The sequence below is a fragment of the Sus scrofa genome, chromosome 12 (genome assembly GCF_054392235.1).
Source record: "Sus scrofa isolate SSC_HxYL_T2T_F1_AM1 chromosome 12, Sscrofa_HxYL_maternal_Yorkshire_Landrace_v2.0, whole genome shotgun sequence".
Taxonomy (NCBI): Eukaryota; Metazoa; Chordata; class Mammalia; order Artiodactyla; family Suidae; genus Sus; species Sus scrofa.
In genome coordinates, this window is record NC_139394.1 from 14,513,652 (window position 1) to 14,533,428 (window position 19,777).

Sequence of the window (19,777 nt, forward strand, 5' to 3'; positions counted from 1 at the left end):
CTTCCTGGTTTGCACTAAAGCCAGGCTTCCTGTTGCTACTTTATCTCTCGTTATTTTTATTTAAGCTGGGAAGAAAGGCGAACTGCCTCTGGAAGAATCCAGTACCTAAACCACATAACGAGGACGACACAATGGGAACGCCCGACACGGTAAGAATATGTACAGGTATCTTCCCGTGGTCTATGCTGTTCGCCCTCCTGAAGTCATCCCTTTCTGTTTATCTATCAGCTTTCCCAGATTTCCTTTCTTGGTTTAAACTGCTCTAGATTGATAGATCTTAGAGCAAATACCACTGTTATTTTTAAAAAGTAATTTTTTTTTTCTTTTTTGGCCAAGCCACGGTACATGGACTTCTCAGGCCAGGGATCAGATCCGAGCTGCAGTTGCAATCTGTGCCACAGCAGTGGCAATGCCAGATCCTTTAACTCACTGTGCCAGGCCAGAGATGGAATCTGTGTCCTAGTGCTGCAGAGACACTGCTGATCCTGTTGCACCACAGTGGGAACTCCTTTAATTTTTTTCCTTGCTTTTTAGGGCCGCATGTGGGGCATATGAAAGTTCCCAGGCTAGGGGTCAGATCAGAGCTGTAGCTGCCTCTGCTGGCCTACACCACAGCCACAGCAACAGGAGATCCGAGTGCGTCGGTGCCACAGCTCATGGCAACTCCCAGGTCCTTAACCCCCTGAGTGGGGCCAGGGATCGAACCTGCATCCTCATGGATACCAGTTGGATTCATTCCCCTTGAGCCATGAGAACTCCCGAAAGTAATTTTTAATAAGGATTGCTTAGCAGGTCATCTTGTTACTGTAACTCCAGGGCCTGTGGTGATACTTAATATATAGGTATATGTGTATGTATATGTGTGTGTGTGTGTGTATATACACTTTTTTTTTTTTTTTTTTTTTTTTTTAAGGCCACACCGGTGACTTATGGAGGTTCCCAGGCTAGGGTTGAATTAGAGCTGTAGCTGCCAGCTTATGCTACAACCACAGCAACTTGAGATCCGAGCCGCATCTGCGACCTACACCACAACTTAAAAGAAGGCCAGATCCTTAACTCACTGAGCGAGATCAGGGATTGAACCTGCCTCCTCATGAATGCTAGTCAGATTTTTTTCTCTGAGCCACTGTGGGAACTCTTGTATTCAATAAATATGTAATAAATGAGTTAGATGAATAAATTTAGAAGTCGTCTTATTTTCTAGGACTCAAGTTTTTTTGAGTCCATTATTGAAAGGCTGTAACAGAATGTGTGTACAGGATCTCCATTTATTCAGTCATGTTGGGGGGTGATTATATTCTATTGTGTCCAGTGAGGTCTGTGACCAAGATAAGTACTAGATGCTCTGAGACCATACGGAAGGGCACCTAACTTAGAGTGGGTGGGGAGAGGGGTAAGGGGATGGTAGAACTTGCAAAGGAAAACTCTCAAGGAGGGAATCTCTGAACTAAATCATGAAGAATATTAGAATTTAGCCAAGTAAGGGGAATGTGATAAAAATGTTCAGAGTAGTGATAACATCTATAATTCAGTTCACCAAATTGTTATGTATCAGGCACCATGCTCAGCCTTTGGGCTATAATAATGAATGGGGCAGAAAGGCCTTCCTGGAGCGTAATGTGTAAAGACATGGGGATGCAAGGTAATTTTTAGAAACTTCAAGGAAATTTTTTTTTTTTTTTTTTTTTTTTTTGTCTTTTTGCTATTTCTTGGGCCGCTCCCGCGGCATATGGAGGTTCCCAGGCTAGGGGTCGAATCGGAGCTGTAGCCACCGGCCTATGCCAGAGCCACAGCAACGCGGGATCCGAGCCGCGTCTGCAACCTACACCACAGCTCACGGCAACGCCGGATCGTTAACCCACTGAGCAAGGGCAGGGACCGAACCCGCAACCTCATGGTTCCTAGTCGGATTCGTTAACCACTGCACCACGACGGGAACTCCCAAGGAAATTTTTTTAAGTAATTGCAAATGAATAGGATAAGTTGCTTAATGTCCTTGTGTATTTGTTTATTTATTTATTTATTGGCCATGCTTGAGGAATGTGAAAGTTCCTGGGACAGGGATCGATCCCCATGTCACTGCAGTGACAACACAGATCCTAACTCAAAGCCCCCCCCCCCATTTTTTAATTATAAAGAAAAGTTTATTTGCCACCTCTACTTAGTGTTTTGGGTTGTTTGGTTTGGTTTGGGGTTTTTTTGGGGTTTTTTTGGTTTTCTTTTTTTTGCTTCCTTTACTTTTTTTCCCCCTGAGCAGGACTGGCACCAGACACAGACTATCAAATACTTCTCAATAGCTAAGCCTACTTTTATTTATTGGAAATAAATTCCTTAACTCATTGAATCAAAAAGTTTCCTTTGTTACAATTCTCATATAGAAGCTTATCTTATGTTGCCATTTAAATAAATGCTTATTTGAGGAGTTCCTTTTGTGGCTCAGCAGGTTAAGAACCTGACTTGTATCCAAGAAGACGTGGGTTCGATCCCTGGCCTCGCTCAGTGGGTTAAGGATTCAGTGTTGCTGCAAGCTATGATGTAGGTCGCAGATGGCTGTGGCATAGGCTGGCAGCTGCAGCTCTGATTTGACCCCTAGCCTGAGAACTTCCATATGCTGAAGGTGCAGCTCTAAAACGGAAAAAAAAATAAAAATAAGAAATGCTTTTTTGAGTTTTGATTTCTGGTATTAAACTGCCAAGGATTATGTTAAAGTCAGAGACCTATTTTTATCATATCTGAGTGTAAATAAATGTGTTCATTTGTCAGCGTTTTGGTGATGTCCATTTCCAACTCATTTAACATTCTGCATGTATAAGATGTGTTGTAAATGTTAGCTTAAATACTAACTCTTCATTACCTCTTAGTTTGGATGACCTGAAAGAGACTGGAAGCTCTTTGAAGAGATTCTCTTCTTTCCTTTATTCATTCAGTATTTAGAACTACTCTTAAATATATGTCAAACACTATTCTAAGTGCAGGGGCATGTATACGGTGGGAAACAAAACTACACAGACTCTCTTCTCTCAGTAAATTTTCTAGTGGGTGAAGACAGATAAAACCAAGGATGCAATGAGAAAAATAACAAATAGTTGCTATACCAAGGAAGTAAGGTGATGTTCGGTCAAATGCCTGGGTGGCTACTTTAGATTTGAAGGTCAAGAAGGACCACTTAGAGGCAATATTTAAGCTTAAGCTGTGATTTGAATGACAAAAAGTAGTCTGGTCTAGGGAAATTAGGAGGAAAAAAATCATTCTAGGTAGAAGGAAGAGGTACTTTCCAGCACTAAAGATAGAATGACCCGCGCAGCCTTAAGGAACAGGAAGCATGTCAGTGTGGCACAGGTGGTGAGAGGATGATGAGCTCACAGGTCGCAGGTCTGAGGTAGGCTGTAGCTAAGTCATGTAGGGCTTTCTGAGCTAATACATCTACAGATGCATGTGGATTTCATATAAACTGTGGTTTAAATCAGTGTAAAATGATTTGAATATATAATTAACAATCTGCTTGTCACTTGGGTTTCTTTGGTGCTTCAGGGCTTCAGGTTTGCTTTTATATAGAATTCTTGAAGTTATTATTATCTTTGTATTAATCATTCCATTTTCTTACAAGTTTTGTAAGAAAATGCAGTATATGCATTTTCTATAGAACTCTACTTTTGATATCTGAGTTGAGTGACTTTTTTTTCCTTGTTATTTGTTCAATAGACCGGCATCTGAATATTCTAGTCCTGGCAGACCTCTTAGCTGCTTTGTTGATGAGAATACTCCAATTAGTGGAACAAACGGTGCAACATGTGGACAGTCTTCAGATCCGAGACTGGCGGAGAGGAGAGTCAGGTCACAACGACATAGAAATTACATGAGCAGGACACATTTACATACTCCTCCAGACCTACCAGAAGGCTATGGTATGACAACAGAGGAAGAACCAAGTGTGATTATTGATTTCAGCTTGTTAAGAAAGCCAGAAAGTCAACTTTTAAAGAAGTTAATAATCTGGTTTAGGGATTCTGCATGAAAATAAATGTAAATACGCCCCACAACTTTGAAAAGTCTTACAGCAGTTTGACCTTGGGATAGTTGTTTAACCTCAGCCTTTTTGCTTAGTTATAATGAAATGAGGTGAATGATACCTCTCCTTATCACAAGGAAGAGCAAATGCAACAATGTTGAGACTGCTTTGTAAATAGGCAGTGTATAAAGTAAGATGGCATTTATTGTTCTTGATAACGGCAATCTGAAGTCAGACCTGTAATGTAATCTTCTAGACATACATATTTAGAAATAATTTTGAAAGCATATTTCTCATGGTATTTATATATGATATTTGTATTGTCTATAATTTGGGGTTATCCAAGTGGGTTATTGTAAATTTTTTAGTCACTACTGTGTTTCTGTAAAATTATTATAGATAACTTCCTAAATTTTAGAATTTCGTGTAAAAGATGAGATGAATCTTCTCTTAGTTGAATGCAGACCTTTCTAAATTAATGACAATTTGTGAACTCTTGTTGATGGTATGGACTCAACTGTCCTCTTTCTTGCTAAAAGCTTAACCAAGTTACATCCTTGCCCTTTCTTTGTAGATCAACTATTCTGGGCTGATGGTGACACCTAGTGACCAACTTTGGGAATGCCTGGTCTAACTTGTATTCTATATTTACAGTATTTTTTAAAGTATTTAACTCTTTAATTAAAAAAGTTTTTCCCATTCATTGTACTAGGCCACACAGGCTTACTTAAAGCACGGTGATTAGCATATTAGCTTGGGATACAGACAGACCTGGGTTTATAACCTGGCTTTGCCACATATTAATTGTATGATGCCAAACACATTATTTAAGCTCTCTGAGCCTCAATTTTATCTTCTATAAGATGGGGAAAATAATAGTATCAATCATGCAGATTTGTTGCAAGAAATAAGTGAAATTTCATGTGAAGCTAAAATTAGTCAAATTTAGCTGTGAATAATTAATATTCAGACCTTAGAATAAAGTTATCTCCTACCATTTCTCTTTAATTGAGATTATAAGACAAGCAGTTTGCAATGGAGTGATTATACTTGTATAATATTTGTATGGTTTGGCTTTTAAAAGAAAATTTTACACAACCAAAACAGGAGTAAAGTGGGTACCAAGGCTGAAATGACTGCAGTTGCTATCTAGAACCAGTTTTAAGCATTTTTATATTTATAATTTTAGAAGTTTAAATTAGGAGTTCCCGACGTGGCTCAGTGGTCAACGAATCCGACTAGGAACCATGGGGTTGTGGGTTCGATCCCTGGCCTTGCTCAGTGGGTTAAGGATCTGGCATTGCCCGAGCAGACAAGGCTCGGATCCCGAGTTGCTGTGGCTCTGGCGTAGGCTGGCGGCTACAGCTCCGATTGGACCCCTGGTCTGGGAACCTCCATGTGCCGTGGGTGCGGCCCTAGAAGAAGGCAAAAAGAGACCAAAAAAAAATTTTTTTTTAAAGTTTAAATTGGTTTTTATTGTAGGTTTATAAATAAAATTTATACTAGTAAATATTGGAATTTTTCCTCAGATTTTTTTTTAAATTTTATTTTGTTTGTTTGTTTGTTTTTTGTCTTTTTGCTCTTTCTTGGGCCGCTCCCGCGGCATATGGAGGTTCCCAGGCTAGGGGTCCAATTGGAGCTGTAGCTGCCGGCCTACGCCAGAGCCACAGCAACGCGGGATCCGAGCCGCGTCTGCGACCTACACCGCAGCTCACGGCAACGCCGGATCGTTAACCCACTGAGCAAGGGCAGGGACCGAACCCGCAACCTCATGGTTCCTAGTCGGATTCGTTAACCACTGCACCACGACGGGAACTCCCAGATTTTTTTTGAAGTGGTTTTATTGCTTGAAGATGTAAATAAAGACTAAAAACCACCATTGAAGAAACCCTTGCACAATTTCTTTTCTTTGCCTTGGCTAACTCTCTTCCCAAATGCTTTGTCTTAATTTTACCTTTGACTTTTTTCTGCCCAATAAGCACACTCTGTAGTCTTCCTCTTTGTAGCTTGATTAATATGCCTTTTTTGGTTATAGTATGTTTCATTGTATCATATCTTTTTTGCTTCTCTTTGAGTCCAAATGTAGTCTCGAGAATACATTTCTCTCAAGAAAGAAAAAAGCAAAAAGCATAAGTTTTGATACAAAATTAGGCATAATTAAAAAACTATTACCTAGAGTTCTTTGGTAATCTGGTTGGTGTTAGGACTCAGTGCTTTTCACCACTCCAGACCAGGTTCAATTCCTGGTCTGGGAACTGAGATCTCACATCAAGTTGCTGCATGCTGCAGCCAAAAATAAATAAAAATTTTAAAAATGAAAGGCATTATCAGCCTGCAAACTCGTTGAAAGTTTCTGCACATCCACTGAGTATCTCCCCAAAGTTGGCCAAATTCTCTGAGCCCTTCTGTTCCCCTTAGGCTTCATATTTAAGACAAATATAATTTCTTCGTTTCATTTATCATTGGTACTGCGACCATCTCATTTTCTATTTTCCATTGCAACCTGTTTAATATTTGAGCCACATCGTAAGTGTGGATGGCTTTTAGATAGCTGGCCTCTGACCCTCACACAGTTTATAAGATTGTTTCCAGGAGGAAATGTGTTCTGAGTTCTGAACAAATGATTTTGTAAAGCAGTTCTTTTGTAATTTAATAGATTGGAAATTTGGAGAATTAACCTTTTGATAAAATATCCTAGTGTCTATCACTGTTTTTGACTTGCTTCTGAATATATTTTTATTATTAGTGTTTCTTAATTTTACAGAACAGAGGACAACTCAACAAGGTCAGGTGTATTTTTTACATACTCAGACTGGTGTGAGCACATGGCATGATCCAAGAGTGCCTAGGTAAGAACATATTCTAATACCCTTCATACCGTTGAATATCCATTTTATCTAATATGTTTCTGTGTTTGTTTATTTAATCTTTAGCTTCTTCAAATAGTTTGTGTAAAAGTTTGGCTCTTTCTGATCATCTTTTCAGTTTCATATTTAGTAGTCCTACCTGCTCTGCAATCCTGTCCCAATGCCATACCCTCCAGTGACACCCCCCCCCATTTCTCTCACCGTTAAAAAAAATTGCAGAAAGGGAGTTCCCATTGTGGCTCAGCAGAAATGAATCCAACTAGTATCCATGAGGATGGGGGTTTGATCCCTGGCCTTGCTCACTGGGGCAGGGATCCGGCGTTGCCATGAGCTATGGTGTAGGTTGTAGGCATGGCTTGGATCTGGCGTTGCTGTGGCTGTGGTGTAGGCCGGCAGCTATAGCTCCGATTAGGCTCTAGCCTGGGAACCTCCATATGCTGCAGGTGCAGCCCTAAAAAGACAAAAGACAAAAAAAAGAAAAAGAATGTTTTACTTTGTGATAGAGCTTAATTAGAATCTTTTAAGGGTGGCAGCCAAGGAAATGTATTACCATTAATTATTATATAAAGGTTGCCATTTCTGTCTTTATGATATAAGATGTTGATTTTTAAAAAGTAATAGGAAATTTTTGTTGTGTTAATACGCTTACTGAAAAAAAATCCAAGTGCCTAACTTTTAGACATAATAGTTTTGTTAAATATATTATGAAAACTAGTGTTTTTGGATTCTATTTATCAAATTGAAGGTCTATAGTGAACCTTTCTATAAAATAATTTAAAATCATTGGAAAGAAATACAAAGAAAAAAATTTTTTTAAACTAAATGATTCGTAGTTGGGCGAAAGTTGATCTTGAGATGCCTGTTCAGTGAGTAGTATGTAGGGGTTCTCCTGTGGCATGGCGGGTTAAGATCTGGCTTGTCTCTGTGGAGGTACCAGTTTGATTCCTGGCCCTGCCACAGGGGAAAAAAAAGAGAAGAATGTCATTTAGCATCAGAAGTTGAAATTGAGGAGTTCCCATTATGGCACAGTGGTTAACGAATCCGACTAGGAACCATGAGGTTGCGGGTTCGGTGCCTGCCCTTGCTCAGTGGGTTAACGATCCGGCGTTGCCGTAAGCTGTGGTGTAGGTTGCAGACGCGACTCGGATCCCGCGTTGCTGTGGCTCTGGCGTAGGCCAGTGGCTACAGCTCCGATTCAACCCCTAGCCTGGGAATCTCCATATGCCGCAGGAGCGGCCCAAGAAATAGCAAAAAAAAAAGGCCAAAAAAAAAAAAAAAAAGAGAGAGAAGTTGAAATTGAGAAAGATTTTGGCACCCCTGTTGCTAATATATTCTTATTCCTAATGAAACAGTGTCAGTTTTTCATTAATGAATAAAGACTTTCTATAAAGACTTAAAAATATTTCATGTTGACTGTTGAATAATGACCTTATGAAATAATGCTCTGGATTATATTTCTTTCCTTTAGTCTCTCTGCTCCAAATGGTTATCTTAAAAATTAGTCCTGGAGTTCCTGTTGTGGCGCAGTGGAAACAATCCGACTAGGGATGATGAGGTTGTGCGTTTAATCCCTGGCCTCGCTCAGTGGGTTAAGGATCTGGTGTTGCCATGAGCTGTGGTATAGGTTGCAGACATGCTCGAATCTGACATCGCTGTGGCTGTGGTGTAGGCCGGCAGCAACAGCTCCGATTAAACCCCTATCCTGGGAATCTGCATATGCTGTAGGTGCGGCCCTAAAAGGACAAAAGGCAAAAAATAAAATAATAAAACTAAATAAATAAGTAAATACAAATAAGTCTTTTGTTTGGGGGGATCCTTTAGTAAATAGGTCTTTTGTATGGGGGATCTTTTATCAAGGCAGACTATAAATATTTAGATTCTATTAAAATAATCACTTTTTAAAAACATTTATAAAATAGTGTAACTTGGATACTTTAAAACTAACTTTATTTAAATATATCTAGGATACAGATTATCTGAGAAGTCCCCTTTTAGAATGTTTTATTTTATTTTTTTTAAATAACAATTAATAGGGAGTTCCTGTTGTGGCTCAGTGGAAATGAATCTGACTAGTAATCATGAGGTTGTGGGTTCGATCCCTGGCCTCGCTCAGTGGGTTAAGGATCTGGACTTGCTGTGAGCTGTGGTATAGGTCGAAGACATGGCTCGGATCCTGCATTGCTTCAGCTGTGGTGTAAGCTGGCAGCTGTATTTCCAATTCCCTAACCTGGGAACTTTCATATGTTATGGCTGCAGCCCTAAAAAAAAGCAAAAACAAAAACAAACAAAAAAAATTAATAGGAGTTCCCTGGTGGCCTAGCAGTTAAGGACTTGCCCTTGCCATTGTCACTGCTGTGTTTCAGGTTCGATTCCTGGCCCAGGGGCTTCTGCATGCTGTGGGTGTGGCCAAAAAAATAAGATAAAATAATGATTAATGCTTTGTTGTTATACTGCATACTAAATACTGATCTGTATTACTTTTTATGGCTGTGTAACATTCCATTTTCTTTTAATCATTTTCCACTTTCACAAAGAGTGCTTTCAGTTTTCTGCTTTTCATCAATTCTTTAGAGCCCTCCCATGTATGACTATAAATTTATGAAATTGTAAATAAAATGATATAAAATCAAATTCTGCATTCTATAAAAAGAATTTTTCTTCGATCGTAATAATTGCTTTTCATTTCTGAAAGTTGTTTTACAATTTTGTCTATTCATTTTTAATAATCGTTTGTAATTTGTAATTGCGCCCTTTTATTTTTTTTTTTAATGTTACATATTGTAGCTATTCTCTTTGATCTCTGACAGTACCTGGGGATCTACTTCTGTGGTTTTATTTCTTCTGACTCTCCGTCGTCATGACTTCCTTTCTAAAGTGATTGGTGATCTTTGATTGTGAGTTAGAGTTTAATTGGAGTTCTTTGGACCTAAAGTGAGAATTCAGGAAGTTTTCCTGGAATCCCTTCATCTTCCCTTTGAGTTTTTAGTGGGGAATTTCCAGGTTTCCTTTTCCAGCTTTGTGGCTGGCCTCAGGCTGAGTTTCCCAATTAATCACTCCCCTCTGGCAGCTCTCCACTCTGCCTGCCACTCAGGTACCAGCTCCAGCTCTATTCACTTAAAAAAAATTTTAGGAGGATTCTTGGAACTTTTCCCCTTGCCTCTTTTGAGGCTAGCAGTGTCTCAAATAGTGTGTTCTTTCTCGTCTTTAGCTGTTCGTGGCAGAAGAATCTCCAAGGCGCCTATAAGCAGAAGTCAGAAATCACTGTTTCCGTACCCATCATTATGTTTTCCCTACGACCAGGAAGAGATTATTTCATGAAAAATCTTTTTCTAGATTAACTTTTAAAACATAATTTTTATAAGATTTTCCATTATAATAATTGGTTACAGTTTAAATTTACATTAGACTTGCTTTTATTTTATTCTTCAAGGTCCTATAAATCTTTGTCATGTATAATAGTGTTTTTAAGAACGCGAGGATAATGCCAATGGTCCTTGGTCTGTTAAAAGTCTCTGCTTCTTCTATCGTAGCAGGAAACCTTAGAGCCTTCTTCCTAAGGTGTCTTAAACAGGCTCGTCTTTCATTAGCTTTACAGCTTTCAGAATTTAAAATGGAGCCATTATCCTTTAATGTACATACCGTGGTTATTTTTAGGATCTTAATTTCAGTAACACCTCTAGTTTTGCTTTGTTGAAAATCTTAAAATTAATCGTGGAATGAACAGTTATACAAATTTTATGGTATAGCCAAGAAATAATGGAAGGGAAATATTTTAGAAAATAATTACTTGTATCACTGACGTTTGTAAAACTACTTTGTCAGACAAATATTGAAGTACAGTTTATGTTGGCAAATGTTGTGATTGCTTTTATATTAATTTAAAACCTGAATTGCACTAAAGCCCAAGAATGGACTTACTGAAAATGTAGGCTGTGTAATAAGTTTCTGAGCCCTTTATGGATTGGGTTCTAAATATGCAAGTTTGTTAAACCATTGGGAATTAAAGATTTCAGCTGAACATCTCAAGTTTCTGAAACAATACATTTTCTCAGACTTCATGGAATTGTTCTGTGTCATTTACACTTGCTTGGCTCAGCAAGCCCAGCAGTGAGGTATTTTTTATTTTATATTTGTTTTTGCAGGGATCTTAGCAACATAAATTGTGAAGAGCTTGGTCCATTGCCTCCTGGATGGGAGATCCGGAATACAGCCACAGGCAGAGTTTATTTCGTTGACCATAACAACAGAACAACACAGTTTACAGATCCTCGGCTCTCTGCTAACTTGCATTTAGTTTTAAAGTAAGTTTTTGAAACTTTGAAACAATACCTGTTAAAATGCACATCTGAACAAGACTGATAGATTCTTTTTTTGTAATAAATGTGATCGGATGTCCATTCTCTTCAATTATAAATTACTTTTGTTGAGCATCATTTTATGTAAGAGTATGGCTACTTTTATCTGGTGTATGAGTATTTGAATTCCACTGTGCTTAAATAGGAACCTGTCCTGAAATGTTAGGAAAAGGTGCACCCTAGCACATCTGCAGAGACAGGCTGCTTTATGTGGTAGGTGAATTTTTTTCCCCTGAGTGTATCAGAAATAGCTCCAGGAGAGCTGGATCTATTCCAGAGGGTTTTCTGTTATGTCAGTTTTGTCCTCCAGCTTTAAGCCTTCTTTACCATTTTCAGGACTTAGTCTTCCTCACAAGTTTTTGTGAATGGACTTGATGTACCCTGGTTTTTTTTTTTTTTTTTTAATTGAAATATAGTTGATTTACAGTATTGTGTCAGTGTCAGATATATAGCAAAGTTATATATGTGTGTGTATGTATGTGTGTGTTTATATATACGTGTATATGTGTATATATATTACATACATGTGTGTATATATATTTCCATTTTAGGTTATTATATTGAATATAGCTCCTTGTGCTATATAGCAGGACCTTGTTGGTTGTCTATTTTTTTATATAGTAGTTTGTATCTGATAATCCCATACCCCTCATTTATCACTCTCTACCCTCCCTTTCCCCTCTGGTAACCATAAGTTTATTTCCTGTCTGTGAGTCTGTTTCTGTTTTATATATCAATTCATTTGTATTATTATTATTATTATTTTATTTTATTTATTAAGCCATGCCATGACATGGGGAAGTTCCTGGGCCAGGGATTGAACCAGTGCCACAGCAGTAATCCAAGCCACAGCAGTGACAACGTTGGATCCTTAACCTGTTAGGCCACCAGGGAACTCCATTATTTGTATGATTTTTTAGATCCCACATATAAGTGATATCATATAAGTGATACATCCTTATTCTCTCTCTGGCTTACTTCACTTAGTGTAATATTCTCCAGGTCCATTCATGTTGCTACAAATGGCAGTGTTTTTTTATGGCAGAGTAATATTCCATGGTGTGTGTGTAATATATAGATATCACATCATCTTAAACTGAGCATCTGTTCATGGGTACTTAGGTTGTTTCCATGTCTTGGCTGTTGTAAATAGTGCTGCTATGAACATTGAGGTATATGTATCTTTTCAAATTATAGTTTTCATATTTTCCAGATATATGCCCAGGAGTGGAATTGCTGTATCATATCATTTTTAGTTTTTTCAGGACTCTCCATACTATTTTCCATAGTGGCTGCATCAATTTATATTCCCACCAACAGTGTAGGAGGGTTCCCTTTTTTTTTTTTTTTCCCTTCACATCTTCTCTGGCATTTACTATCTGTAGACTTTTTTTGGGGGGGGGGGTGCTGTGTCTGTGGCATTTGGAAGTTCCCAGGCCAGGGATTGAACTTGCACCACAGCAGCAACCCAAGTCACTTCAGTGACAACATCAGGTCCTTAATCTGCTGAGGCGCAAGAAAACTCACTATTTGTAGACTGTTTGATAAGCCTTGCTTTTTTTAAAATCATCTTTATTGAAATGTAATTGACACACAAGTTGTACTTATTTACAGTTTAACTTTTGACGCATTATGTACCTGAGAAACCATCACCGCAGTGGAGATATCCATCACCCCTGAAAGTTTCCTCATACTACATTGTAGCCTCTTGGCAGTTCCTCCTACTGTCCCTTCCCTAGTATCTAAGGCCGCTGTAACAAAATGGCACACACTGGGTGGTTAAAAACAATAGAAATTTATTTTCTTACAGTTCTGGAGACTAGAATTCAGTATAAAGTTGTCAGCAAGGTTAGTTTTTTCTGCACTTTCTGAAGGAAAATGTGTTCCATGCCTCTCTCCCAGCTTCTGGTGGTTATCAGAAACCTTGCTGTCCCTTGGCATGTGGACACAGCATCCTCATCTTTGCCTTTGTCTTCACATGCCCTTCTGTGAACTGTTACCCACAAAACTTCTGACACCAAATGTGTGGGGTTTTCCCTCAAGCATACCAATTCTCCATGCCTGCAGACACTAACTAGGTATACAAATCTTGAATTCAGTCTGACACCACCTGCAGTTAGCATCAGGCCCTACAGGTGAAGGGCTCAGTCTTACGAGGCTGTCCTCATTTCTGATGTCAGTTGCAAGTCCCAGGCCTCCCCAGCTTCTTGCCAACTGGCTGTAAATCGAGGTGTTCTCAGGACTCCCTCCTTGGGTTCAATAATTTGCTAAAATGGCTCATAGAACTCAGAAATTATTTCTTTTACTATTAGCAGTTTACACTAAAGGATTCAACTCACCAACAGCCAAATGGAAGAGAGGCATAGGGCAAGGTATGGGGCTGGGGACAGGATAGAGCTTCCATGTCCTCTCCAGATGCTCTATCCTCCCAGCACCCTCAAGTATGTTCACCAGCCCAGAGGCTTTCCGAGCTTCATTTAGGGGTTTTAAAGGAGATGTTATCACATAGGAATGATTGATTGTTAACTCAGTCTCCAGCTCTTCTCCCCTCCCCAGAAGTTGGGGGGATGGGACTGAAATTTCTGGACTTCCAATCAGGCCTTGGTCTTTCTGGTGACCAGCCCCCATTCTGATGCTATATGGGGGCCCAGCAAGTCACCCCATTGAAACAGAAAGAATGCTCCTGTACCCAGAAAATTCTAAGAGATTTCGGAGCTCTGTATCTTGTCCTGGGGACAGAGACCAAATATTGGAACAAAAGACACTCCTTTCACCTCTGTAACTCAGGAAAGTTCAAGCATTTCTGGAATTTTATGTCCAGAACTGGGGACAAAGACCAAAATGTATTTCTTATTATATCGCTTCTTATAAAGATACCAATATGTCAGGTTTAGGGCCACCCTAATTCAGTGTGACCTCATTTAACTTGATTATGCATCTGCAAAGACCTATTTCCAAATACAGCCGTGTTCACAGGTACCAAGAGTTAGAACTTCAGCGTACCTTTTTGGACATATCCCATCTTCAGACAACCACCTATTTGCTTTCTGTCACTATACATTTGCAGTTTTCAGAGTTTTAGATGAGTGGATTCATATAGTATGTATTCTCTTCTGTTTGGTTTCTTTTACCCAGCATAATTATTTGAGGTTCATGTCTGTTACATATATAGTTCTTTTCATTTCTGAGTGGTGTTCCATTGTATGGCTAGACTTCAGTTTCTCTCTCTGTTTATCTCTTGATGACCATTGGATGATTTCAGTTTTTGGCTCTTACAAAACTGTTGTGAGCATTTATGTTTAAGTCTTTGTGTAGACATGTGCTCTCACGTCTCTTTGATAAATACTGAGTCTGAATCATGTGGTAGATTTGTTCAACTTTTTAAAAAACTACTAGATTGTATTTTGAAGTGATTATATCATTTGATGTTCCCGTAAGTGTATGAGAGTTGTAGCTGAGCCACATCCTTGCTAATATACACTTGGTATGGTTGATTTTAGACATTCTAATAGGTGTGTATAGTGGTATTTTATTGTAGTTTTAATTTGCATTTCTGTAATGACTAATGATGTTGTGCATCTTTTCATGTGCTTATTTCCATCTGTATATCTTCTTCAGTGAAATTTTTTACGTCCTTTTGAAAAAAACTGAGTTTTTTATTTTTATACTTTTAAGTGTTTCTTTTTTGGCCATGCCCAAGCATGTGAAAGTTCTTGGACCAGGGATCGAACCCATGCCAGAGCAGCGACCCAGGCGCTGCAGTGACAGTGCCAGATCCTTAACCCACTGCACCAGAAGAGAACTGCTTAACATTTAAGTTTGGAGAGTTCTTTAGATGTTCGAAATAAAGTTTTATATCAGATATATTCTTTAGAAAGATCTTCTAGACTCTGGCTTGTCTTTTCATTTTCTTTTTTTTTTTTTTTTTTTTTTTTTTCTTTTTGCCTTTTCTAGGGCCGCACCTGCGGCATGTGGAGGTTCCCAGGATAGGGGTCCAATTGGAGCTGTAGCTGCCGGCCTTCGCCAGAGCCATAGCAACTCGGGATCTGAGCCATGTCTGTGGCCTACACCACAGCTCACAGCAACGCCGGATCCTTAACCCACTGAGCAAGGCCAGGGATCGAACCTGCAACCTCGTGGTTCCTAGTTGGATTCGTTAGCCACTGAGCCATGACGGGAACTCCTTTTCATTTTCTTAATAGTGTCTTTTGAAAGCAGAAAGTTTCTTTGAAATTTCAATGAAGTTCATTTTATCTATTTGTACTTTTATCAATTGTGCTTTTGGGATCATATTTAAGAAATCTTTCCCTGACATCAGTCATATAAGTTTTCTAACTGTGTTTCAAAGATTTCGTGGCTTGAGATTTTACATTAAGGTCTCTGATCCGTTTTGAGTTTTGTATTTGGTGTAAGGTATACACCAGTTCTTTTAGGGAGAGTATAGGATTAATATAGTTAAGGTGTATTTTAGGAGTTTTTTATATATTTGTTTTGATTTATATATATGTGTGTATACATACATATATATATATAACACCTTTATTATAATGTTTACAAGAGTAGTAAATAGTGATTTATAATTTTTATCAAAGCTGCTTTTTTCTCTGGATAGTTATTAGTTAAATGTTCCAGGTATAAAGTTTAGCATGGTATTTAAGAATCACATATATAAAGTAAGTTTGAGTGATTTGTTAGTGAACTGAAGGTTTTTGTTTTTGTTTTTATTTCCTCATAGCTATCATTACTCTTCACTTGTAAGTTAGGAGATTGTAGTCTTGTATGTAAAATTCCAGCTGAATCACTCAAGGTCTGCATAGATGTCCATAGTAAATTCTCTGACTTTTAATTTCCTGACTGTTTATTGGAATTAACTAGTTCATTATATCGTAAGAGTCTTAAAAATTCTTAGATGCAACTTACATTTTTGCCAAAGAATAAATATATTATTAGGCAGTGTGCCTTTTAAAAATTGTTATATTTCTGCTGTACTTGGGAGATTATTTACATGTATTTATGGTAAATCATATATGTGCAGTTAGAAGTCACTTCAGCACAGTAGACAATGTGAATGTACTTAATGCCACTTACTACAATGCTTAAAAATGGTTAAAATGGTAAAGTTTATGTTACGTGTATTTTACCACAATAAGAAGTTGTCATAAAGCATTTAGACTTGTTTGTAAAGTTCTCATTTCTCTGTGCCAATAATTTCCACGTGACCTGTGGTCTAGACTGTAGCGTGCCTTGAAGGGGGCCCCTGTCAAGCTGCCAGTTCAAAGTTTGTCTATTCCAGAGAGACGGACTCTAGATAACAGGGCCAGGCTTTGGCATGTGCCTGAATTTTAAAATGAGTGATGGTAAACTATGCGGAAGAAAATGGAAATGGTATTTGAGAAAGTTGTTCTCAGCAGCTGTATAAAGCTTTTGAGATAAAACTCTATTATCCAAGTCCATAAATTCTGAGAGATAAACTTTAGAATTAGTTTATTGTTGTCAAAAATGTCAGGCTAAGAATATAATAAGGCCTAGAAATGATATAGCTAGACTTGGTTTAGAGTATGATGCTATTTTAAATATATGATTGCTGTCTTTTTTGTTTAAAATACTTTAGTAATATTTGTGTACTTTTAGTCGACAGAACCAGTTGAAAGACCAGCAGCAGCAGCAGGTGGTATCGTTATGTCCTGATGACACAGAGTGTCTGACAGTCCCACGGTACAAACGAGACCTGGTTCAGAAGCTAAAAATTCTGCGGCAAGAACTTTCCCAGCAACAGCCTCAGGCTGGCCATTGTCGCATTGAGGTTTCCAGGGAAGAGATTTTTGAGGTAAACTCTTTTTTATAGTTAATTGAAGTGTAGTTGATTTGCAGTGTTCTGTCAATTTCTGCTATACAGCAAAGAGGTAAACTTTCAAGTCTTACTCTAAAATAGAGAAAAAATTAAATTTCACTGATTTATTCTGTTTTCCAAGTATATTTTGGGGCACTTAGGTCTCTTTAGAATGGGAGAATTTTACTTCCTTTTTTTTTTTTTGGTTGTGCCCAATGCATGTGAAGTTCCCTGGTAAGGGACTGAACTTGTGCCACGGCAGCACCCCAAGCTGCTGCAAAGACAGTGTTGGATCCTTAACCTACTGCACCACAAGGGAACTCCTAGAATGGAAGAATTTTCATTAATTTTTTTTAAATTGAAGTATAGTTGATTTACAATGTTGTGTTAATTTCTGCGCTACTGCAAGATGATTCAGTTACACATATACATACGTCCTTTTATTTAAATATTTTCCATTGTGATTTATCATAGGATATTGAATATAGCTCCCTATATAGTAGGACTTTGTTGTTCATCATTAATTTCTTTTTTAATTGTGGAGAATAAAGGCAATTATACTGGAGACATTTAATATAAGATAAACATATAAGTAAGAGAGGGAGTGAGATACTCTGTGCAGCTTGATCTATGTATTGCAAATATTTATTTTATTTGAATTTTTTTTTTTATTTTATTTTCCCACTGTACAGCAAGGGGGTCAGGTTATCCTTACATGTATACATTACAATTACAGTTTTTCCCCCACCATTTCTTCTGTTGCAACATGAGTATCTAGACATAGTTCTCAATGCTATTCAGCGGGATCTCCTTGTAAATCTATTCTAGGTTGTGTCTGATAAGCCCAAGCTCCCGATCCCTCCCACTCCCTCCCCTATTTGAATTTTAAAAGTCTGCAGTACTATCCATCCCTTATTTTCTGATTCTTCCAAAAGGTAAGGGACTCTTAAGTCAGAAAATCACTTTGTTTCATTATTGTTGGACTATTTCCTTAATTTATTGAAAATCTTCCTTTCTAGTATATCCTTTTATCTTTGGATTTTATAGCTCTAATAGCAAAGTTCTTACATAGTAAGTGGCAGAGGTCCAAGGCAGAGTTTCCCACTCATTAAAGGGTTCTTAGGCAGTAGACGTTTGGGCGACTTTGTAATCCTTCTCCCAAAGGATCAACTTTTTTCTCTCAGAACAGTTCTGACCTTATTTGTAATCCATCATTTGTATTTTTAAAATAATACAAAGTTGTCAGTTTAATGAAGATTACATTAATGACTACTTATGTTTTCTGAAACTTCCTTTTTCTTAACTTTACTTTCTATGGTGTCTGTGACCTAGAGTTAAAAAAGTTTGGTCCTGCTATGAACTTCTGTTTTTTGATGTGAGTGGAATCATTGCTATGGTTCAGAGGACTTAAATATGGAGTTTTGCACTTAGTAGGCTTTTAATATAATATTTATCAAATGAATTGGTTCCAATAGTTTTAAGCTATATCGCATTTTGTTTTTAGAAGTTTGTTTAGGTTTCAAACACTTGGAGTTTATCTGTTGATTTGATAAACAATTTCCACCTTATTTAAATAAACATATGTTTTGTAGGTGGAATGGGAGGGAGAGTTTAAGTAATAGGTTAAAGGCACCTAGTAATAATAGTGCATTAAATGTTTTTTTCAGGAATCATATCGGCAAGTCATGAAAATGAGACCAAAAGATCTCTGGAAGCGATTAATGATAAAATTTCGTGGAGAAGAAGGCCTTGACTACGGAGGAGTTGCCAGGTGAAGACTTGCTTCTCAGTAACTGATGTGTGGATCCTCATGTTCGCAAATTTAAGATATTTCCTGTGGCGTTGCTTTCTCATTGATACGTGTTTTCTAGCATAATACTCCCTATTGTGTGCGATGTAAAGGATACCCGAATAGGTGTATTGCTAATGAGGTTAGGATGGTACTGCTGCCAGAAGAGTGCTTGTGATCTCCCCCATGGACCGGGCAGTCCACTGAGACTTTCTCTGAAACCTCGCTGCAACCCTCTGGGGACTGTTTGTAGGCCCTGCAGGCCAGACTTTTCTCCTTCTCTCTTCTTCAGTACATGTTATCCCCTCTGCTTTACATTGTCAGGAACAATCTTGAGATTTTAATGGTGTGTATTCTGCTGTTTTCCTTTGCTTTCATTGCCATACTTTTTAACTTTGGTAAAGGAATGTTTGTAAGTATGTGTATGTATGCGTGTGTATCGTAAATCGTCCTTAGAATGTTTCAATACAGAAGCTGTAATGTTTATGCTATGTGCATCATCAAGTTTTTTTTTTTCAAGGAGTGAGAATTCACTTTATATAAATGCGGCAGAAACACCATAGCTTCTGAATTGAAACATTTCAAGGACTATCATGATAAATTCCACTTCTCCTGTTCTAAATCCAACCTAAATTAATTTGGGTTTCCACCAAGCCCCATAATTCTTATTTAGCATTATTTGTTTTCGCCATAGACTTACTTTCCTTCTGTGACCATTTTACCTACAAATGGATAGTTTGGATTTTTAGAACTGATCATTTGTACATCATACTTGAGGCTTGATAGTTTCTGTGGAATGCTTATGATTTGCTTTTAACTAGATTTTGAATGCTTGTTGGGAAAACTTTTTAATTTTCTGCTGATGGAAACTAAATGCTGTAATTACACATGTAGGTCAAATAAGTAGTTTAGTTGTTTGTTTATTTC

The 19,777-nt window shown here is 38.0% G+C and overlaps 1 protein-coding gene across 4 annotated transcripts in view; it reads left to right on the top strand.

The window, feature by feature from the left end:
- The window catches only part of SMURF2 (SMAD specific E3 ubiquitin protein ligase 2), a 126,510-nt gene that overhangs the window by 88,509 nt on the left and 18,224 nt on the right, over positions 1-19,777 (top strand). For 2 of the 4 annotated variants that reach the window (XM_084984024.1, XM_021066753.2), the window contains 6 exons: positions 66-149; positions 3,703-3,905; positions 6,774-6,858; positions 11,019-11,177; positions 16,863-17,058; positions 18,729-18,832. In XM_084984024.1, coding sequence (XP_084840150.1) covers positions 3,857-3,905; positions 6,774-6,858; positions 11,019-11,177; positions 16,863-17,058; positions 18,729-18,832 — 593 coding nt within the window. In that variant the 5' untranslated portion in view covers positions 66-149; positions 3,703-3,856. The remainder of the gene's footprint in view (positions 1-65; positions 150-3,702; positions 3,906-6,773; positions 6,859-11,018; positions 11,178-16,862; positions 17,059-18,728; positions 18,833-19,777) is intronic. The other 2 variants (XM_084984025.1, XM_021066754.2) reach the window with 1 other exon arrangement.